Below are 23799 nucleotides of genomic sequence, written 5' to 3'. Positions count from 1 at the left end.
TGGTTGCAATTTCTTCTGCTAGAAGAGTTTCAGAATTATCTGCTCTGCAGTGTTCTCCTCCTTATCTGGTGTTCCATGCAGATAAGGTGGTTTTACGTACTAAACCTGGTTTTCTTCCAAAAGTTGTTTCTAACAAAAACATTAACCAGGAGATAGTCGTACCTTCTTTGTGTCCGAAACCAGTTTCGAAGAAGGAACGTTTGTTGCACAATTTGGATGTTGTTCGCGCTCTAAAATTCTATTTAGATGCTACAAAGGATTTTAGACAAACATCTTCCTTGTTTGTTGTTTATTCTGGTAAAAGGAGAGGTCAAAAAGCAACTTCTACCTCTCTCTCTTTTTGGATTAAAAGCATCATCAGATTGGCTTATGTGACTGCCGGACGGCAGCCTCCTGAAAGAATCACAGCTCATTCCACTAGGGCTGTGGCTTCCACATGGGCCTTCAAGAACGAGGCTTCTGTTGATCAGATATGTAGGGCAGCGACTTGGTCTTCACTGCACACTTTTACCAAATTTTACAAGTTTGATACTTTTGCTTCTTCTGAGGCTATTTTTGGGAGAAAGGTTTTGCAAGCCGTGGTGCCTTCCATTTAGGTGACCTGATTTGCTCCCTCCCTTCATCCGTGTCCTAAAGCTTTGGTATTGGTTCCCACAAGTAAGGATGACGCCGTGGACCGGACACACCTATGTTGGAGAAAACAGAATTTATGTTTACCTTATAAATTACTTTCTCCAAGGGTGTGTCCGGTCCACGGCCCGCCCTGGTTTTTTAATCAGGTCTGATAATTTATTTTCTTTAACTACAGTCACCACTGTATCATATGGTTTCTCCTATGCAAATATTCCTCCTTAACGTCGGTCGAATGACTGGGGTAGGCGGAGCCTAGGAGGGATCATGTGACCAGCTTTGCTGGGCTCTTTGCCATTTCCTGTTGGGGAAGAGAATATCCCACAAGTAAGGATGACGCCGTGGACCGGACACACCGTTGGAGAAAGTAATTTATCAGGTAAACATAAATTCTGTTTTTTCAGGAGTCTGCAAACCTAGCCTTTATGTCGAATCAAAACCATCTATTTTTTATCTCTCTAAATGAATTAACTAGGTATAGCTGTTATTTTGTCAAATTAATATGTAATATGATAGACCATAAATAATTACTTATTCATTAGATCATCAAATTTAAACTCTACTTGACCCGGTCAGTCAAGTTGCCATCTGCATAATGTTTTCTTGTGGTGTTGGTCTTTAGTCAGTAAATCTAATGTATTAAACCCAGTTTAGAGCTGACTTTGTGTATTTTCTTTCATGTAATTGGCAAGAGTCCATGAGCTAGAGGCATATGGGATATACATTCCTACCAGGAGGGTCAATGTTTCCCAAACTTTAAAATGCCTATAAATTTACCCCTCGCCACACCCACAATTCAGTTTTACAAACTTTGACTTCTATGGAGGTGGTGAAGTAAGTTTGTGCTTGATTTCTATGATTTCTTCTGTAATAAGCGCTTCTAAGCATTCTGAAGCCCAGTTCCTGTCAGAGTACAGTGTTTGTCAGAGGGATGTGAAGAGAGTGGCGCCTATTGATTTTATGGTTTCCCTCATGGGAAATCTTTTCAAGGGTTCTCTGTTATCGGTCGTAGAGATTCATCTCCTACCTCCCTTTTCAGATTGACGTTATACTCTTATACCATTACCTCTGCTGATATGTTTCAGTACTGGTTTAGCTGTCTGCTATATACTCTTGTACCATTACCTCTACTGATAACTGTTTCAGTACTGGTTTAGCTGTCTGCTATATACTCTTGTACCATTACCTCTACTGATAACTGTTTCAGTACTGGTTTAGCTGTCTGCTATATACTCTTATACCATTACCTCTACTGATAACTGTTTCAGTACTGGTTTAGCTGTCTGCTATATACTCTTATACCATTACCTCTACTGATAACTGTTTCAGTACTGGTTTGGCTATCTGCTATATGTGGATGGGTGTCTTTCGGTAAGTTTGTATCATTATTTAAGACACAGCTATGGTTTGGCTATCTGCTATATGTGGATGGGTGTCTTTCGGTAAGTTTGTATCATTATTTAAGACACAGCTATGGTTTGGCGCTTTATGTATAAAGTTTTACATATTTGTATACTACTTATATTTGCCATGAGTCAGGTCTATGTGTATTTCCCTTTGCAGTCTGGCAGTTTCATTATGGGAATCATGTTTTAGGAAGTTTTTTCTTACCTGGGGTATAATCTTTTCAATTTGACTTGTTTTTTGTAAAACTTGCAAGCAAATTAGAACTCTTTGCTATTCTCAGGGCTCTTTAGGCTTGGCCTCTGTTAAAGAGAGAATCATTGATTCATTTTCAGACAGACAATATCACAACTGTGGCATATGTCAATCATCAAGTGGGGGCTCGCAGTCCTTTAGCAATGAAAGAAGTAGCTCAGATACTTTCTTGGGCGGAATCCAACTCCTGTATGATTTCTGTGATACATATCCCAGGTGTAGACAATTGGGAAGCGGATTATCTCAGTCGTCAGTCTTTACATCCAGGGGAGTGGTCTCTCAATCCAGATGTATTTGGTCAGATTGTACAGATGTGGGGTCTCCCCGAAATAGATCTGATGGCTTCCCATCTAAACAAGAAACTTCCCAGGTACCTTTCCAGGTCATGGGATCCTTAGGCGGAGATGGTGGATGCGTTAGCAGTTCTTTGGTTTTACCAACCTGCTTAAATTTTTCTGCCTCTAGTTCTTCTTCCAACAGTGATCTCCAAGATCGTATTGGAACAATACGATAGCACCAGCATGGCCTCACAGGTTTTAAAATGCAGATTTTGTCCGGATGTCCAGTTTTCAACCTTGACCACTTCCTTTAAGGCCAGACCTTCTGTCTCAAGGGCCGTTTTTCCATCAGGATCTCAAATCGCTAAATTTGAAGGTATGAAAATTGAACGCTTAGTACTTAGGCATAGAGGTTTCTCAGGCTAAGTGATTAATACTATGCTACAGGCTCCTAAGTCTGTTTCAAGGAAGATTTATTATCCGGGTTTGGAAAACCTATATTTCAAGGTGTTTTTCTCTTAAGTTCTCTTGGCATTCCTTTAGGATTCCTAGAATTTTACAGTTTCTTTAGGATGGTTTGGATAAAGGTTTGTCTGCAAGTACCTTGAAGGGACAAATCTCTGCTCTTTCTGTTTTATTTCATAGAAAGATTGCTAAACTTCCTGATATTCATTGTTTTGTTCAGGCTTTGGTTTGTATCAAGACTGTTGTTAAATCAATCTCTCCTCTTTGGAGTCTTAATTTTGGTTTTGAAGGCTTTGCAGGCTCCTCCTTTTGAGCCTATGCATTCTTTGGATATTAAGCTACTCTCTTGGATAGTGTTGTTCCTTTTGGCTATCCCTTCAGCTAGAAGAGTTTCTGAATTGTCTGCTCTCTCTTGTGAGTCTCCTTTTCTGATTTTCCATCAGGATAAGACTGTTTTGTGGACTTCGTTTAAATTTCTTCCTAATGTTGTGAATTCTAACAACATTAGTAGGGAAATTGTTGTTCCATCCTTGTGTCCTAATCCTAACAATACTCTTGAAAGATCTTTACATTCTTTGGATGTTGTAAGAGCTTTGAAATATTATGTTGAAGCTACTAAAGATTTCAGGAAGACTTCTAGTCTATTTGTTGTCTTCTCTGGTCCTAGGAAAGGTCAGAAAGCCTCTGCCATTTCTTTGGCATCTTGGTTAAAGCTTTTGATTCACAAGGCTTACTTGGTGACGGGACATTCTCCGCCTCAGAGAATTACAGCTAATTCTACTAGTTCAGTCGCCACTTCTTGGGCTTTTAAGAATGAAGCTTCAGTTGATCAGATTTGCAAAGTAGCAACTTGGTCTTCTTTGCATACATTTACTAAATGTTACCATTTTGATGTATTTGCTTCTTCTTAAGCAATTTTGGTAGAAAAGTTCTTCAGGCAGCTGTCTCAGTTTGATTATTCTGCTTATGATTAAAGTTTTTTTCTTGAAATTTATGTGAAATTTATAAGAAAGACTTATTTTGTTGTGGATTTAATTTTTTCAATGGAAATAGCTGTTTTTATTTTATCCCTCCCTCTCTAGTGACTCTTCTGTGGTCTCCCACATCTTGGGTATTTCTATCCCATACGTCACTAGCTCATGGACTCTTGCCAATTACATGAACGACAACATAATTTATGTAAGAACTTACCTGATAAATTAATTTCTTTCATATTGGCAAGAGTTCATGAGACTTGCCAAAACTTTTTATGGTGGTTATGATTTTGTATTAAAGCACAACTTTTTTCCAGTTCCTCTTTTTGTATGCTTTTTTACTCCTTATTTCATCACCCCACTACTTGGCTATTCGTTAAACTGAATTGTGGGTGTGGTGAGGGGTGTATTTATAGGCATTTTAAAGTTTGGGAAACTTTGCCCCTCCTGGTAGGATTATATATTCCATACGTCACTAGCTCATGGTCTCTTGCCAATATGAAAGAAATTAATTTATCAGGTAAGTTCTTTTTTTTGTTAATCTTTGGTTTATAAACCAACAGTGTAAACAGATCAAACAACTCACATTTGGATTTTCAATGCACCTTACAGGGTGTCTTAAACAAGTACAAACAAATAAATAAAAACATTTATATCAATGTACAAAATCAATATAAATTCATCCGGGTTTTTCTTGGACCGTAATACAAATACAACGTGAGTCAGGCAATCCTTAATTTCCTATAGTACAAAGGAAAAACTATGTAAACCCTGAATTATATATAAATATAACATTTTATTCCTTGAACCACAATACACGGTATTTTCATTTAAATAAAACAAACATCACAAAGCAGAAAATAAATGTATTGGTTATAATGTTTATAATTTCCCATCATTACCCCTTCTTATGAATCACCATATTCCCAAGAGTAGCAAATCTGAATTTAGGAAAGAAAGTATCATTGTGTCTTGTTCTTGTTTACAGAGAGCTTTAATAAAAATAGACCACTTTCTAAAAAAGGAAAAAAATGTGATTCAATATTTGTGTCTCTTTGTTCTGTGCTGCATTGTTTTTAAACAAATGTAATATTTCAGATAATTTGGGTTTATGCTTCTCCTTCCATTTATGAAAGATTAGATTTGTTATTGCTAAAATTATGGAGTTGATGAGTTTATTTCTTTCTAATGACACAGTGAGTCCACCGATCATCATTAAAGGGACACTGAACCCAAATTTGTTCTTCCGTGATTCAGATAGAGCAGCAATTTTAAGCAACTTTCTATTTTACTCCTATTATCAAATTTTCTTCATTCTCTTGGTATCTTTTTTTGAAATGCAAGAATGTAAGTTTAGATGCCGGCCCATTTTTGGTCAACAGCCTGGGTTGTTCTTGCTGATTGGTGAATAAATCCATCCACCAATAAAAAATTGCTGTCCAGAATCCTGAACCAAAAGCTTAGATGCCTTCTTTTTCAAATAAAGATAGCAAGAGAACAAAGAAAAATTGATAATAGGAGTACATTAGAAAGTTGCTTAAAATTGCTGCTTTATCTGACTCATGATAGAAAAAATTTTGGTTCAGTGTCCCTTTAATTACTGTTGGGAATATCACTCCTGGCCAGCAGGAGGAGGCAAAGAGCACCACAGCAAAGCTGTTAAAGGGACATAAAACCCCAACGTTTTCTTTCATGTTTCAGATAGAGAATACACTTTTAGACAACTTTCAATTTGCTTCCTTCTCTTGTTATCCTTTACTGAAATGTTTATCTAAACAAGCTCAGGTGCAGCAGATAACATAGGTTCTAGCTGTTGATTGGTGGCTGCATATATATATATATATATTGTGATTAGCTCACCCATGTGTTCAGTTAGAAACCATTAGTGCATTGCTGCCCCTTCAAAAAATGATACCAAGAGAATGAAACAGATTAGATAATGGAAGTAAATTAGAAAGTTGTTTAAAATTGTATTCTCTTTCTGAATCATGGAATAAATGTTTTGGGTTTCATGTCCCTTTAAGTTTCACTTCCTTTCCCCAGTCATTCTCTTTGCCTGTGTTGCAAGGAGGTGGTGAAGTTTCGGTGTCTGAAGAAGAGTGTATTTATTTTTCTTCAATCAAGAAGTATTTTGAAGACCAGAGTAGGTTTGCTCTGATCTTTCCTCTCAGGATTGGGTCTAGCCATACTCCACGTTGGTCTCTTCAGTAGGGCAGTGGTGGCTTTAAAGCAGTTAGGAACTTGTGAGGTGGACCTTGCTGTGTTTTCTTAACATGTTGCTGCCCTGATATAGAAAACCTGAGTAAGTTTACTCTGTCTTTCCTTGTTTCACAGGTCTCTGTGAGGAGCGGCATCCTCTCAAGCTGGGTGAGCTGTCGTCCTGCAGGATGGCTAGGTGCAGGTAAGTGCCTTTTTGGTCTTCTAGGTTAGGAGATGGGCACTTAAGAAATAAAATAACCTGCATCTTTATTGCGACTGATCATTCCTTTGGGAAAGGATTATTTAGGCAGTGGCAGGACCTCTTATATGTGTGAGACATGCGGGGGATTCTCCCCTGAGGCTTTATTTTACAGTTTGTTTCTGTTACTTCGCACTGTAATACTCTGCCAGTTTTTGACTGTTACTGCTGTAGGCGGTGTTATCCGGCTGTACCCACTGTAGTTTAGTGGTGATTTTAGGGTTTGGGTGTACCGGAGGACTAGTTGTTCTACAGCTTTAATTTTTAGTGGCGGTTTTGTGACTATGAAGCACACTTAATTTTCCTTGTTCTGCTGGCTCCGCCTTCTAGAAGAGCGGCACCATTTTCGGCTTTCTGTTCCGGATCTTCTCACTGAGAATGACGCGGTACTTAGACCTCCAGTCTCTGTGAGAGGCTTTGTTTAGTAGGGCTGATTTCATGGTGGGAGCTGCTCTCTTGTTTAGAGCTGAGAAACACCAGCTCTGCGTCTTGTTCTTGTTTAGAGAGAGCTTTAATAAAAATAGACCACTTTCTAAAAAAGGAAAAAAAATGTGATTCAATATTTGTGTCTCTTTGTTCTGTGATGCATTGTTTTTTAAACAAATGTAATATTTCAGATACTTTGGGTGCATGCTTCTCCTTCCATTTATGAAAGATTAGATTTGTTATTGCTAAAATCATGGAGTTGATGAGTTTATTGTCATCTGTTGTTCTTTGACTAGTAGAAATATAATCTGAAATAGATGGAATTTAAATTCTACCAGTTTCATTTTATTTTGAATCCAATATTCTAGTTTTAACCAAAGTTGGTTTATTTTAGGACAATTCCAAATCATATGTAGTCAGTTCCTAAATAATGACACTTAGGGCATCGATTAAAGCTAGTATTATGCCATTTAGAACCCTTTTTATGGGTATAATAAGACATATAGAGCAATTTCAAATGTGATTCTCGCCATGTTACATATAGAGTAGAGATGTATGCTTTCCTGATAGAGGTTTTAATAGTATTTGCATCTATATCACGAGAAACAAATTACCACTTTGAGGAGATGGAGTTAAGATTGGCATCTCCTCTTGTTGAGGAGAGAACTCAATACCATGGGGATATGGAAAAAAAAAAACCTTTCCTAGACATATCTATCCAAGAGTCCAATTTATCACATTTCCAATCTCAAACATACTGAAGTAAAATATTACTAAAATTATAAAAAATGTAAAATTACAGAAAAAATAAACAAAGCTATCCAAAAATTTCAAAAAAAATAAAACTAAACTAATACTTCTATAAAAAAAATCCCTGCCTAAAATAAAAACACCCCCTAATCCAATACTAAACTACCAATAGCCCTTAAAAAGGGCTTTTGTAGGGCATTGCCCTAAGTTAAATATCTCTTTCACCTAAACAAATTACCAATTACCCCCTAACAGTAAAAAAAAACCCACCCACCAAACCCCCCACAAAAAAAAAAAAAAAAAATGAACACTAAAAAAACATAAACTACCCATTGCCCCTAAAGGGGCATTTATATGGGATTGCCCTTAAAAGGTCAATCAGCTATTGTCCAGCCCATTAAACCTAATCTTACAAATAAAAAGGAAAAAAAAAAAAAATCCTAACACTAAGCCACAAATAGGTACTCACCATTCCTGAAGTCCGCCGGAGAAGATCTTCTTCCAGGCGGCTCCATCATCTTCTATCATTATCCGGAGCGAAGGCGGCACGGAGCGGCGGTGCGGATCCTCAGCAGGGGTCCTCAACGGCGGAGTGAAGGTGCAGAGCTGTCTTCCCCGACACGTGGATCCTCAGCGGCGGTCCTCTGCGGCATTGAGGCTCCTCTTCATCCGATGTCCGTCACACACTAGCAATTGAATGCAAGGTACCACAATCAATTTGGGGTACCTTGCATTCCTATTGGCTAAAATTTTGAAATCAGCCAATAGGATTAGAGCTACTGAAATCCTATTGGCAGTTCAAATTAGCCAATGAGATTTCAGTAGCTCTCATCCTATAGTCTAATTTCAAAATTTCAGGCAATAGGAATGCAAGGAGCCCCAATAAATATGGGGTACCTTGCTTTCAATCTTCAGTGTACGACAGACGATCTCATGAAGAGGAGCCTCCACGACGCTGAGGACCGCCGCTGAGGATCCACACATTGAGGAAGCCAGCTCTGCACCTCTGCTCCGCGCCGCCTTCACTCTGGATGAAGATAGAAGATGATGGGTACTTTAGGTTTTTTTAGTGTTAGTTTTTTTTTTATTTTGGGGGGTTTGGTGGGTGGGGAGTTTTACTGTTAGGGGGGATTTAGATTTTTTTTTTATTGTAAAAGAGCTGTTTAACTTAGGGCAATGCCATACAAAAGGCCCTTTTAAGGGCTATTGGTAGTTTATTTTAGGGATTTGGTTTTATTTTGGGGGGCTTTTCTTTTACAAGATATGACGAGTCCACGGATTTCATCCTTACTTATGGGATTACGCCTCCTGGTCAGCAGGAAGTGGCAAAGAGCACCACAGCAGAGCTGTATATATAGCTCCTCCCTTCCCTCCCACCCCAGTCATTCTCTTTGCCTGTGTTAGTGATAGGAAGAGGTAAAGTGAGGTGTTAGTTTAGATTCTTCAATCAAGAAGTTATTTTCATAGGGATTAGGTTTAATTTAATTCTAATGACACGGTAAATCCACAGTTCTCTGATTACTATTGGGAATATCACTCCTGGCCAGCAGGAGGAGGCAAAGAGCACCACAGCAAAGCTGTTAAGAATCACCTCCCTTCCCTCCAAGGGACACACAAGGGAAAATATAAGGACCAGGTTACAAAACTGTCTCATAGAAGAAAAATGATGTCCAGTAGATTTGTACCAAGTGAAACCAGTTGGTGAGATCTTCACCTACTGCAAACTGATGTCTTCACTGGGATCAAGCCAATATTCTCCTCTTTAATTGTTAACTTAGCAAATGTGGGTGCAGGAAATGTCCGATAAACAACGCTTCCCCAATTTAAGTTATATGGAGGCGAGTTCCAATATACATAACCCACACTCCCAGACTTGTAAATCAGCTTTTAGCGCTTACCTTTTCCTTCCATAGATTATAAGACACCAGGACAAGCAGCTCCCTTACCACAAAATTTTTAGCCTCTTAACCTCCCGACAGTATCTCCCAAGGACTCCAGAGTCCGTAAAGCAATTAAAGCTCACATCAAACCGTTGGTTAAAAGGCAAAGCATTCACAGCTTACAGCTCGCAGTTGCTTAAAGGTAGGGCTTTTCAGTGCACATTACATGTGCTATCAAACGCTGAGAATTACATTTAGCACATACAGTTTAGATGGATTCTGCTGTTTGGGGGGCCGAGCGCAGGAGAGTAAATTCCCTGCCGTCTCTATCCTGCTTGATACAGGTTCGGGCGTTCAGGACCCACGCCAAGGATTCAAACGTGCGATGCCTTCAAGCAAAAAGCGCTAGCTAGTGCGTGCTGTCGCTAGTTCCTCCCCCCGGAAGTTGCTGACTTTGTGTAGTTTTAATGGTCCAGGCAGATATGATCACCCCATGGCTGTCGGATATTTGCATATTCACGGAAAGGAATTGTGACAGGGCTGATTCACCTGATGCAGAGCGATACTGTCGCTTGAAACGTGTTTAGGTGTAAATAAACACATGACGTCTTACATTTCACCGTACAGGAAATGAGCTTGTTACTCATTATTAACAGTAATTCTACCTCTCACCTCTGCTGTATCTGTGACTTTCAGTTATATTTAATTCATTATTTATTTATTTGGAAAATTGTTTCCCACTAACTTGGAATAAGGCTGAGAATCTAACTCTTCCCTTAAAGGGATACTGCACTGTAAAATGTTCTCCCTTTAATGTGTTACCAACTATCTACTTTATCTTCCTGATTGTATTAACATGTTTACAAATAGCTTAATTTCCTTTATTTTGTCATATGAAATAGCTGCTTTTGGCTGTTGAAACCACCTCATATACTGAAAATGTCAGCACTGCAGTATTGACTGTAAAAAAGCTTTGTAAACAAGAGGCAGTTGCAAAAATAACCCCTTTGGTTGTGGGAGAGACCTCAGCCATGGTTTTCCTGCAGCAACTTTGAATACTACAGGCTTGTTGCTCTCTGGTGGTGGCTTTTGTGGTTCTTGCTATTGTTTTTGGAGTCTAGATACACTGCTTGACCATGACATGGGGGGCTTATTGGCACCATTATACTACTGTGCACTTGCTGGCAGACAAGGTTATAGATCAAGAGGTTTCCCAGAGAGAGATATCAAAGATAGCAAATGAAAATTAGGATTACAGAAAAGGAAGTGCATTGGGTTGATTCTGTTGCTCTTTCCCTCACAGTCCAGGACATAAGGCAGAGACACTGCCTTAAAGAAGCTTCCTTTACCATTTAGGATTTACTCCACTAAATCTGGGGCACCTATGTGGACCACTGAAAATGAGACCAAGATAACTTTCTAATATTTACACAACTTTACCAAGTTTTATCATTTTAAGATATTTACATTTCTTTCATGTAATTAGCAAGAGTCCATGAGCTAGTGACGTATGGGATATACATTCCTACCAGGAGGGGCAAAGTTTCCCAAACCTTAAAATGCCTATAAATACACCCCTCACCACACCCACAATTCAGTTTTACAAACTTTGCCTCCTATGGAGGTGGTGAAGTAAGTTTGTGCTAGATTCTACGTTGATATGCGCTCCGCAGCAGGTTGGAGCCCGGTTTTCCTCTCAGCGTGCAGTGAATGTCAGAGGGATGTGAGGAGAGTATTGCCTGTTTGAATTCAATGATCTCCTTCTACGGGGTCTATTTCATAGGTTCTCTGTTATCGGTCGTAGAGATTCATCTCTTACCTCCCTTTTCAGATCGACGATATACTCTTATAAATATACCATTACCTCTGCTGATTTTCGTTTCAGTACTGGTTTGGCTTTCTACAAACATGTAGATGAGTGTCCTGGGGTAAGTAAGTCTTATTTTCTGTGACACTCTAAGCTATGGTTGGGCACTTTTTTAATAAAGTTCTAAATATATGTATTCAAACATTTATTTGCCTTGACTCAGGATGTTCAACATTCCTTATTTTTCAGACAGTCAGTTTCATATTTGGGATAATGCATTTGAATCAAATATTTTTCTTACCTTAAAGATTTGACTTTTTTCCCTGTGGGCTGTTAGGCTCGCGGGGGCTGAAAATGCTTCATTTTATTGCGTCATTCTTGGCGCAGACTTTTTTGGCGCAAAAAATCTTTTCTGTTTCCGGCGTCATACGTGTCGCCGGAAGTTGCGTCATTTTTGACGTTCTTTTGCGCCAAAAAATGTCGGCGTTCCGGACGTGGCGTCATTTTTGGCGCCAAAAGCATTTAGGCGCCAAATAATGTGGGCGTCTTATTTGGCGCTAAAAAAATATGGGCGTCGCTTTTGTCTCCACATTATTTAAGTCTCATTATTTATTGCTTCTGGTTGCTAGAAGCTTGTTCACTGGCATTTTTTCCCATTCCTGAAACTGTCATTTAAGGAATTTGATCAATTTTGCTTTATATGTTGTTTTTTCTCTTACATATTGCAAGATGTCTCACGTTGCATCTGAGTCAGAAGATACTTCAGGAAAATCGCTGTCTGGTGCTGGAACTCCCAAAGCTAAGTGTATCTGCTGTAAACTTTTGGTAGCTATTCCTCCAGCTGTTGTTTGTATTAATTGTCATGACAAACTTGTTAATGCAGATAATATTTCCTTTAGTAATGTACCATTACCTGTTGCAGTTCCATCAACATCTAATGTTAAGAGATTTTGTTTCTGAATCCATCAAGAAGGCTATGTCTGTTATTCCTCCTTCTAGTAAACATAAAAAATCTTTTAAAACTTCTCTTTATACAGATGAATTTTTAAATGAACATCATCATTCTGATTCTAATGACTCTTCTGGTTCAGAGGATTCTGTCTCAGAGATTGATGCTGATAAATCTTCATATTTATTTAAAATGGAATTTATTCGTTCTTTACTTAAAGAAGTACTAATTGCTTTAGAAATTGAGGATTCTGGTCCTCTTGATACTAAATCTAAACGTTTAGATAAGGTCTTTAAATCTCCTGTGGTTATTCCAGAAGTTTTTCCTGTTCCTGGTGCTATTTCTGAAGTAATTTCCAGAGAATGGAATAATTTGGGTAATTCATTTACTCCTTCTAAACGTTTTAAGCAATTATATCCTGTGCCGTCTGACAGATTAGAATTTTGGGACAAAATCCCTAAAGTTGATGGTGCTATTTCTACCCTTGCTAAACATACTACTATTCCTACGTCAGATGGTACTTCGTTTAAGGATCCTTTAGATAGGAAAATTGAATCCTTTCTAAGAAAAGCTTATCTGTGTTCAGGTAATCTTCTTAGACCTGCTATATCATTGGCTGATGTTGCTGCAGCTTCAACTTTTTGGTTGGAAACTTTAGCGCAACAAGTAACAGATCATAATTCTCATAATATTATTCTTCTTCTTCAACATGCTAATAATTTTATCTGTGATGCCATTTTTGATATTATCAGAGTTGATGTCAGGTTTATGTCTCTAGCTATTTTAGCTAGAAGAGCTTTATGGCTTAAAACTTGGAATGCTGATATGTCTTCTAAATCAACTCTACTTTCCATTTCTTTCCAGGGTAACAAATTATTTGGTTCTCAGTTGGATTCTATTATCTCAACTGTTACTGGTGGGAAAGGAACTTTTTTACCACAGGATAAAAAATCTAAGGGTAAAAACAGGGCTAATAATCGTTTTCGTTCTTTTCGTTTCAACAAAGAACAAAAGCCTGATCCTTCATCCTCAGGAGCAGTTTCAGTTTGGAAACCATCTCCAGTCTGGAATAAATCCAAGCCTTCTAGAAAAGCAAAGCCAGCTTCTAAGTCCACATGAAGGTGCGGCCCTCATTCCAGCTCAGCTGGTAGGGGGCAGGTTACGTTTTTTCAAAGAAATTTGGATCAATTCTGTTCACAATCTTTGGATTCAGAACATTGTTTCAGAAGGGTACAGAATTGGTTTCAAGATAAGACCTCCTGCAAAGAGATTTTTTCTTTCCCGTGTCCCAGTAAATCCAGTGAAAGCTCAAGCATTTCTGAAATGTGTTTCAGATCTAGAGTTGGCTGGAGTAATTATGCCAGTTCCAGTTCTGGAACAGGGGATGGGGTTTTATTCAAATCTCTTCATTGTACCAAAGAAGGAGAATTCCTTCAGACCAGTTCTGGATCTAAAAATATTGAATCGTTATGTAAGGATACCAACGTTCAAAATGGTAACTGTAAGGACTATCTTGCCTTTTGTTCAGCAAGGGCATTATATGTCCACAATAGATTTACAGGATGCATATCTGCATATTCCGATTCATCCAGATCATTATCAGTTCCTGAGATTCTCTTTTCTGGACAAGCATTACCAGTTTGTGGCTCTGCCGTTTGGCCTAGCTACAGCTCCAAGAATTTTTACAAAGGTTCTCGGTGCCCTTCTGTCTGTAATCAGAGAACAGGGTATTGTGGTATTTCCTTATTTGGACGATATCTTGGTACATGCTCAGTCTTTACATTTAGCAGAATCTCATACGAATCGACTTGTGTTGTTTCTTCAAGATCATGGTTGGAGGATCAATTCACTAAAAAGTTCATTGATTCCTCAGACAAGGGTAACCTTTCTGGGTTTCCAGATAGATTCAGTGTCCATGACTCTGTCTTTGACAGACAAGAGACGTCTAAAATTGATTTCAGCTTGTCGAAACCTTCAGTCACAATCATTCCCTTCGGTAGCCTTATGCATGGAAATTCTAGGTCTTATGACTGCTGCATCGGACGCGAACCCCTTTGCTCGTTTTCACATGCAACCTCTTCAGCTCTGTATGCTGAATCAATGGTGCAGGGATTACACAAAGATATCTCAATTAATATCTTTAAAACTGATTGTACGACACTCTCTAACGTGGTGGACAGATCACCATCGTTTAATTCAGGGGGCTTCTTTTGTTCTTCCGACCTGGACTGTAATTTCAACAGATGCAAGTCTCACAGGTTGGGGAGCTGTGTGGGGATCTCTGACGGCACAAGGAGTTTGGAAATCTCAGGAGGTGAGATTACCGATCAATATTTTGGAACTCCGTGCAATTTTCAGAGCTCTTCAGTCTTGGCCTCTTCTGAAGAGAGAATCGTTCATTTGTTTTCAGACAGACAATGTCACAACTGTGGCATACATCAATCATCAAGGAGGGACTCACAGTCCTCTGGCTATGAAAGAAGTATCTCAAATTCTGGTTTGGGCGGAATCCAGCTCCTGTCTAATCTCTGCGGTTCATATCCCAGGTATAGACAATTGGGAAGCGGATTATCTCAGTCGCCAAACGTTGCATCCGGGCGAATGGTCTCTTCACCCAGAGGTATTTCTTCAGATTGTTCAAATGTGGGAGCTTCCAGAAATAGATCTGATGGCGTCTCATCTAAACGAGAAACTTCCCAGGTATCTGTCCAGATCCCGGGATCCTCAGGCGGAAGCAGTGGATGCATTATCACTTCCTTGGAAGTATCATCCTGCCTATATCTTTCCGCCTCTAGTTCTTCTTCCAAGAGTAATCTCCAAGATTCTGAAGGAATGCTCGTTTGTTCTGCTGGTAGCTCCGGCATGGCTTCACAGGTTTTGGTATGCGGATCTTGTCCGGATGGCCTCTTGCCATCCGTGGACTCTTCCGCTAAGACCAGACCTTCTGTCGCAAGGTCCTTTTTTCCATCAGGATCTCAAATCCTTAAATTTAAAGGTATGGAGATTGAACGCTTGATTCTTGGTCAAAGAGGTTTCTCTGACTCTGTGATTAATACTATGTTACAGGCTCGTAAATCTGTATCCAGAGAGATATATTATAGAGTCTGGAAGACTTATATTTCTTGGTGTCTTTCTCATCATTTTTCTTGGCATTCTTTTAGAATTCCGAGAATTTGACAGTTTCTTCAGGATGGTTTAGATAAAGGTTTATCCGCAAGTTCTTTGAAAGGACAAATCTCTGCTCTTTCTGTTCTTTTTCACAGAAAGATTGCTAATCTTCCTGATATTCATTGTTTTGTACAAGCTTTGGTTCGTATAAAACCTGTCATTAAGTCAATTTCTCCTCCTTGGAATTTGAATTTGGTTCTGGGGGCTCTTCAAGCTCCTCCGTTTGAACCTATGCATTCATTGGACATTAAATTACTTTCTTGGAAAGTTTTGTTCCTTTTGGCGATCTCTTCTGCCAGAAGAGTCTCTGAATTATCTGCTCTTTCTTGTGAGTCTCCTTTTCTGATTTTTCATCAGGATAAGGCGGTGTTGCGAACTTCTTTTGAATTTTTACCTAAGGTTGTGAATTCCAACAACATTAGTAGAGAAATTGTGGTTCCTTCATTATGTCCTAATCCTAAGAATTCTAAGGAGAAATCGTTGCATTCTTTGGATGTTGTTAGAGCTTTGAAATATTATGTTGAAGCTACTAAGTCTTTCCGAAAGACTTCTAGTCTATTTGTTATCTTTTCCGGTTCTAGAAAAGGCCAGAAAGCTTCTGCCATTTCTTTGGCATCTTGGTTGAAATCTTTAATTCATCATGCCTATGTCGAGTCGGGTAAAACTCCGCCTCAAAGGATTACAGCTCATTCTACTAGGTCAGTTTCTACTTCCTGGGCGTTTAGGAATGAAGCTTCGGTTGATCAGATTTGCAAAGCAGCAACTTGGTCTTCTTTGCATACTTTTACTAAATTCTACCATTTTGATGTGTTTTCTTCTTCTGAAGCAGTTTTTGGTAGAAAAGTACTTCAGGCTGCGGTTTCAGTTTGAATCTTCTGTTTATGTTTTTCATTAACCCCTTAATGACCACAGCACTTTTCCATTTTCTGTCCATTTGGGACCAAGGCTATTTTTACATTTTTGCAGTGTTTGTGTTTAGCTGTAATTTTCCTCTTACTCTTTTACTGTACCCACACATATTATATACCGTTTTTTTCGCCATTAAATGGACTTTCTAAAGATACCATTATTTTCATCATATCTTATCATTTACTATAAAAGAAAATATAAAATATGAGGAAAAAATGGAAAAAAACACACTTTTTCTAACTTTGTCCCCCAAAATCTGTTACACATCTACAACCACCAAAAAACACCCATGCTAAATAATTTCTAAATTTTGTCCAGAGTTTAGAAATACCCAATGTTTACACGTTCTTTGCTTTTTTTTGCAAGTTATAGGGCAATAAATATAAGTAGCACTTTGCTATTTCCAAACCACTTTTTTTCAAAATGAGCGCTAGTTACATTGGAACCCTGATATCTGTCAGGAATACCTGAATATCCCTTGACATGTATATATTTTTTTTTAGAAGACATCCCAAAGTATTGATCTAGGCCCATTTTGGTATATTTCATGCCACCATTTCACCACCAAATGCGATCAAATAAAAAAAATTGTTCACTTTTTCACAAATTTTTTCACAAACTTTAGGATTCTCACTGAAATTATTTACAAACAGCTTGTGCAATTATGGCATAAATGGTTGTAAATTTTTCTCTGGAATCCCCTTTGTTCAGAAATAGCAGGCATATATGGCTTTGGCGTTGCTTTTTGGTAATTAGAAGGCCGCTAAATGCCACTGCGCACCATGCGTGTATTATGCACAGCAGGGAAGGGGTTAATAAGGGAGCATGTAGGGAGCTTTTTGGGGTAATTTTAGCTTTAGTGTAGTGTAGTAGACAACCCAAAGTATTGATCTACGCCCATTTTGGTATATTTCATGCCACCATTTCACCGCCAAATGCGATCAAATAAAGAAAAACGTTAAATTTTTCAAAATTTTAGATTTCTCACTGAAATCATTTACAAACATTTTGTGCAATTATGGCACAAATGGTTGTAAATGCTTCTCTGGGGTCTCCTTTGTTCAAAAATAGCAGACATATATGGATTTGGTGTTGCTTTTTGGTAATTAGAAGGCCGCTAAATGCCACTGCGCACAACACGTGAATTATGCCCAGCAATGAAGGGGTTAATTAGGTAGCTTGTATGGAGTTTGCAGGGTTAATTTTAGCTTTAGTGTAGAGATCAGCTTCCCACCTGACACATCAGACCCCCTGATCCCTCCCAAAGAGCTCTCTTTCCTCCCCCACCCCAAAAATTGTCCCCGCCATCTTAAGTACTGGCAGAAAGTCTGCCAGTACTAAAATATAAGGTATCCTTTTTTTATATATAGCATATTTACATATGCTGCTGTGTAAGATTCCCCCCTTAGCCCCCAACCTCCCTGATCCCCCCAATACAGCTCTCTAACCCTCCCCCTCTGCCTTATTGGGGGCCATCTTGGGTACTGGCAGCTGTCTGCCAGTACCCAGTTTGCATGTAAAAATGTCTATTTTTTTTTATTTTTGTTTTTTCTGCAGTGTAGCTTCCCCCCCCCCCCCCCCAAGACTAATCCCCCCCCCTCCCAGATCCCTTAGATTACTTTAATCAGGGATTTTATCCCTCCTTTTTCCCCATAATAAAAAAAACCTTTCTGTAGTGTAAGTGGTTCCCACCCGCTCCCTCCCCGTGCACGCGCCCGCCCACCACCCCCCGTGCACGCGTGCGCGCCCCCGGCGATACCGCCCCCGATCCCGCCCCCCTCTTTTACCAAGAAGCCATCGATGGCCACCCACCCACCTCCCACTTCAGCTCCCACCCACCAACGAATGCGGCCATCGATGCCCGGTGCAGAGAGGGCCACAGAGTGGCTCTCTCTGCACCGGAGGGGTAAAAAATGTTATTGCAGGATGCCTCAATATCGAGGCATCCTGCAATAACCGGAAAACAGCTGGAAGTGATCAGGATCGCTTCCAGCTGCTTTCCACACTGAGGACGTGCAGGGTACGTTCTCAGGCGTTAACTGCCTTTTTTCTGAGGACGTACCCTGCACGTCCTCAGTCGTTAAGGGGTTAAACTTTATTTTGGGTGTGGATTATTTTCAGCAGGAATTGGCTGTCTTTATTTTATCCCTCCCTCTCTAGTGACTCTTGCGTGGAAAGATCCACATCTTGGGTAGTCATTATCCCATACGTCACTAGCTCATGGACTCTTGCTAATTACATGAAATAAAACATAATTTATGTAAGAACTTACCTGATAAATTCATTTCTTTCATATTAGCAAGAGTCCATGAGGCCCGCCCTTTTTTGTGGTGGTTATGATTTTTTTGTATAAAGCACAATTATTCCAATTCCTTGTTTGATGCTTTCGCACTTTTTTCTTATCACCCCACTTCTTGGCTATTCGTTAAACTGAATTGTGGGTGTGGTGAGGGGTGTATTTATAGGCATTTTAAGGTTTGGGAAACTTTGCCCCTCCTGGTAGGAATGTATATCCCATACGTCACTAGCTCATGGACTCTTGCTAATATGAAAGAAATGAATTTATCAGGTAAGTTCTTACATAAATTATGTTATTTGGGTATTGTACATTGTGGTGTGAGATTAGTAGGTCAGCACCAGGTATTGCACATTGTGGTGTGAGATTAGTAGGTTAGCACCAGGTATTGTACATTGTGGTGTGAGATTAGTAGGTCAGCACCAGGTATTGCACATTGTGATGTGAGATTAGTAGGTCAGCACCAGGTATTGCACATTGTGGTGTGAGATTAGTAGGTCAGCACCAGGTATTGCACATTGTGGTGTGAGATTAGTAGGTCAGCACCAGGTATTGCACATTGTGGTGTGATATTAGTAGGTCAGCACCAGGTATTGCACATTGTGGTGTGAGATTAGTAGGTCAGCACCAGGTATTGCACATTGTGGTGTGAGATTAGTAGGTCAGCACCAGGTATTGCACATTGTGGTGTGAGATTAGTAGGTTAGCACCAGGTATTGTACATTGTGGTGTGAGATTAGTAGGTCAGCACCAGGTATTGCACATTGTGATGTGAGATTAGTAGGTCAGCACCAGGTATTGCACATTGTGGTGTGAGATTAGTAGGTCAGCACCAGGTATTGCACATTGTGGTGTGAGATTAGTAGGTCAGCACCAGGTATTGTACATTGTGGTGTGAGATTAGTAGGTCAGCACCAGGTATTGTACATTGTGGTGTGAGATTAGTAGGTCAGCACCAGGTATTGCACATTGTGGTGTGAGATTAGTAGGTTAGCACCAGGTATTGCACATTGTGGTGTGAGATTAGTAGGTCAGCACCAGGTATTGCACATTGTGGTGTGAGATTAGTAGGTCAGCAACATGTATTGCACATTGTGGTGTGAGATTAGTAGGTCAGCACCAGGTATTGCACAGTGTGGTGTGAGATTAGTAGGTCAGCACCAGGTATTGCACATTGTGGTGTGAGATTAGTAGGTCAGCACCAGGTATTGCACATTGTGGTGTGAGATTAGTAGGTCAGCACCAGGTATTGCACATTGTGGTGTGAGATTAGTAGGTCAGCACCAGGTATTGCACATTGTGGTGTGAGATTAGTAGGTCAGCAACATGTATTGCACATTGTGGTGTGAGATTAGTAGGTCAGCACCAGGTATTGCACATTGTGGTGTGAGATTAGTAGGTCAGCACCAGGTATTGCACATTGTGATGTGAGATTAGTAGGTCAGCACCAGGTATTGCACATTGTGGTGTGAGATTAGTAGGTCAGCACCAGGTATTGCACATTGTGGTGTGATATTAGTAGGTCAGCACCAGGTATTGCACATTGTGGTGTGAGATTAGTAGGTCAGCACCAGGTATTGCACATTGTGGTGTGAGATTAGTAGGTCAGCACCAGGTATTGCACATTGTGGTGTGAGATTAGTAGGTCAGCAACATGTATTGCACATTGTGGTGTGAGATTAGTAGGTCAGCACCAGGTATTGCACAGTGTGGTGTGAGATTAGTAGGTCAGCACCAGGTATTGCACATTGTGGTGTGAGATTAGTAGGTCAGCACCAGGTATTGCACATTGTGGTGTGAGATTAGTAGGTCAGCACCAGGTATTGCACATTGTGATGTGAGATTAGTAGGTCAGCACCAGGTATTGCACATTGTGGTGTGATATTAGTAGGTCAGCACCAGGTATTGCACAGTGTGGTGTGAGATTAGTAGGTCAGCACCAGGTATTGCACATTGTGGTGTGAGATTAGTAGGTCAGCACCAGGTATTGCACATTGTGGTGTGAGATTAGTAGGTCAGCACCAGGTATTGCACATTGTGATGTGAGATTAGTAGGTCAGCACCAGGTATTGCACATTGTGATGTGAGATTAGTAGGTCAGCACCAGGTATTGCACATTGTGGTGTGATATTAGTAGGTCAGCACCAGGTATTGCACATTGTGGTGTGAGATTAGTAGGTCAGCACCAGGTATTATTATAGCGTAGAAAGAAGACAGCGGTGATGTCTGGATGTTATTCATCATGCGGATGGATGGGCAATTTTTTCTAATATAGAAGAATCATGGTGCTCAGACAGACAGTGGGAAAATCAGGTGCTAAATCTGTTATTTGCCACCCCCCCTTACTTGCTTTTTGTTTGCACCTGAACATAAAACAGTTTCTAGGTTTTTGTCAGGTTCTGTCTCAGAGCCGTCAGGTATTATTATTTCAGATCCCTTGGTTGGAGAGACCCTTAGTGAATTATTATCGGTTATTTGTAGAGCGCCAACAGATTCTGCAGCGCTAATTTATAGCAGATTATAAAATCGAAATAAAACAGATAGGGACATATTTCCTTACTGGTCTCTCCTGCTTTACAAGTTCCTGTTTATTGTATGTAGCTGATTCACTAAAGGATACTAATGATGCAGGAGAGACCCCTTAGTGCTAAGCTCTCTCCATATTAAAGAACAAGCAGCAGTCTGAAATGGTTAAAGTACCCTTCCCAGATTTACACCCAGTACGTAGAGATTAAACATATAATGCGCTTATATGCGCCTCTGTACTGTAATTACAGCGATTACACTGCTAATCCCGCACACACACTCTGCAGGTGCACTGGGTTGGGCTAATTAGCTGCTGTCAGACTCTGTGTATTTTATCTGACATTACTGAGACTGCGTGTGACATTCATAGGTTCAGGCTAGTGCAAATGTGACCTGATAAGCTCTATAGGAGTCATGTTATGTAAAATGCACAATGCTCAGCTGTACCTGTAAACATTGTCATTTGTATTATCTTTTGCAGGTTGCAAACACTAATTAAAGGTGACACAATCTCCAGCACTACTCCGCATCTGTGGGAAGAAATCAATAACCCGTTTGCTGCCTGAAACACAACAGCAATGTGCACTAAATGTAGGACCTTGCAGAGACCAGCAGGGGTCAGCATGCTAGCATGAAATATTATTTAGAATTACTTGCCTTTAACTTGTCACCAGTCTGAAATAAATGTGTTTCTTGTATGCTCGTGTCACAGTGCTGGGGCAGGTGGATGCATTTCACAAAAGCTCTAATATGACTGGAACATGTTGTTTTATTTACTCGCACGTGCTGTGCATCATATTTATGGAATCACAACATTATGGTGTAATCTGGCAGTGAAACTGTTAACCTTATCAGGATTATGTATAAAACTACAAAGTCTTTAATGTAATCCCCCTGAGAGAAGCCAGTCTGTTCTTGTTTGCCAGTCTCTTGTATACGTATGCACGTGCAGTGTGTCCTCCCAAGTGCGCCAGCAGCCTCTTCCGCTATTGTGCCCTCATGTTCTGACATTACAGCTAAAAGAAAACACATACATTAAACCGTATATAAATGATGTACTCAAAGCAAAGATTAGCTTGAGAATACACAGAGGTTCTCTTTTGTTATATTGGATGGTTACACTAATTAATATAATTAATGAATGAGCGCTAACACGTTTTCCTTTATCTAATCTCCTTCGCAAAGCCAGTTAGGGACAGATATGTATTAGATACTAGACCCAGTAAACCGTGTGAAATACAGTAGGTTATGCAGGTGAAAAGGGCGAGAAATAATAATAAAAGTATATTTTACTACACGCAGTTAAACATTTTATATTGCAGCTTCATGTGCCTTAAAAATACATCTTCACCAAACCAAATGATGTGTTTTCAGATCTATACAAAATATCCCCTTAAAGTGAATGTCAACTTTAAAGAATCAGTGCCCGGTTTTTAAAAACAGGGGCACTTTCATTCATCAAACTTTACATTTCACTCGTTTTGTTAAAATACTTAGCTTTTTATCTTGAAAGCCGCTCCAGCGCTTCCCCGCCCGTCGCAAGCCTCTTCATATGTCAAAAATGATGAATCTGGCTTGCTGTAATCACGGCGTTGCCTCAGACAATGATTCCCCTGGGGGGGAAGCCGTGATTGGAGGATGCCGCATACGTCATTGCTGACGTATGAAGTGATGAGCGGCAGGAGGGGGAATCACTGGAGTGGCTTTCATAAGTATTTTAACAAAACAAGTAAAATGTAAAGTTTTATGAATGAAAGTGCCCCTGTTTTTAATAGGGTTTTTAAAAACCGGGCACTGATTCATCAAACTTGACATGCACTTTAAAACACCCCAAATTATAGATCTGTCCTGTGATAGGCTGAGGAGCCAGTCATGTGTAAAGTCACCTGATAAACCCATAAACCATTTCTCTTTCTTGTGTTAAACCATAAATTTACCAAATAGTTCTTATGGACAAAGGTTAATAAGAGACACAGGAGAGGCTAAAACATAACAAGGTTGGCTTATTGGTTACTTTAGTACCTTCATTAAAGTGCACGCGTTAGATAGAAAATGTGCAACTAGAGAAAAGTCCTGCGGCCTAAACAGATGAGGCGAAGGGGAGGAAATGTTAAGATCGTAGAAAAGAGGTTTGAGTGTATTTGGAGACAAAAGTAGACACACAGAGGCCCATTTATTAAGCGCCGAACGGAGCTTAAGGGCCCGTGTTTTTGGCGAGTCTTCAGACTCGCCAGAAACGCAAGTTATGGAGCTCATAACCCTGTCCGTCTGGTCTGAGCAGGCGGACGGAGATCGCCACAATTCAACCCGATCGAGTACGATCGGGTTTATTGACACCCCCCTGCGCAGGGGGCGGCGTTGCACCAGCGGCTCACAAGAGCTGCTGGTGCAATGCTGAATACGGAGAGCGTATTGCTCTCCGCATTCAGCGATGTCTGTGGAACCTGATCCGCACTGTCGGATCAGGTCCGACAGACATTTGATAAATAGGCCTTATAGGGGATTGAACTATATTACTGGAGCATGATAAGTGCAGGGGTAGACTGGTAGAGTTGGTAAGCAGATGATAAGGGGTGGATGGATTCATGAGGTCAACATGAAAATATTGTGTGTGGTTGTGCCTT

At 40.0% G+C, this 23799-nt stretch overlaps 2 protein-coding genes across 3 annotated transcripts in view; one reads left to right on the top strand and one right to left on the bottom strand.

The window, feature by feature from the left end:
- Positions 1–21873, top strand: part of TBCD (tubulin folding cofactor D) — a 1563032-nt gene extending 1541159 nt beyond the window's left edge. Inside the window, exon 41 of the mRNA XM_053710319.1 lies at positions 21657–21873. Coding sequence (XP_053566294.1) covers positions 21657–21674 — 18 coding nt within the window. The 3' untranslated portion in view covers positions 21675–21873. The remainder of the gene's footprint in view (positions 1–21656) is intronic.
- Positions 21874–21926: 53 nt separating this feature from the next.
- Positions 21927–23799, bottom strand: part of B3GNTL1 (UDP-GlcNAc:betaGal beta-1,3-N-acetylglucosaminyltransferase like 1) — a 1507642-nt gene continuing 1505769 nt past the window's right edge. For both annotated transcript variants that reach the window (XM_053710298.1, XM_053710307.1), the window contains one exon: positions 21927–22191. The gene's annotated coding sequence lies outside the window, so the exon portion shown is untranslated. The remainder of the gene's footprint in view (positions 22192–23799) is intronic.

Source organism: Bombina bombina, chromosome 1 (genome assembly GCF_027579735.1).
Source record: "Bombina bombina isolate aBomBom1 chromosome 1, aBomBom1.pri, whole genome shotgun sequence".
NCBI lineage: Eukaryota > Metazoa > Chordata > Amphibia > Anura > Bombinatoridae > Bombina > Bombina bombina.
This window is presented reverse-complemented; position numbering and strand designations above follow the sequence as displayed.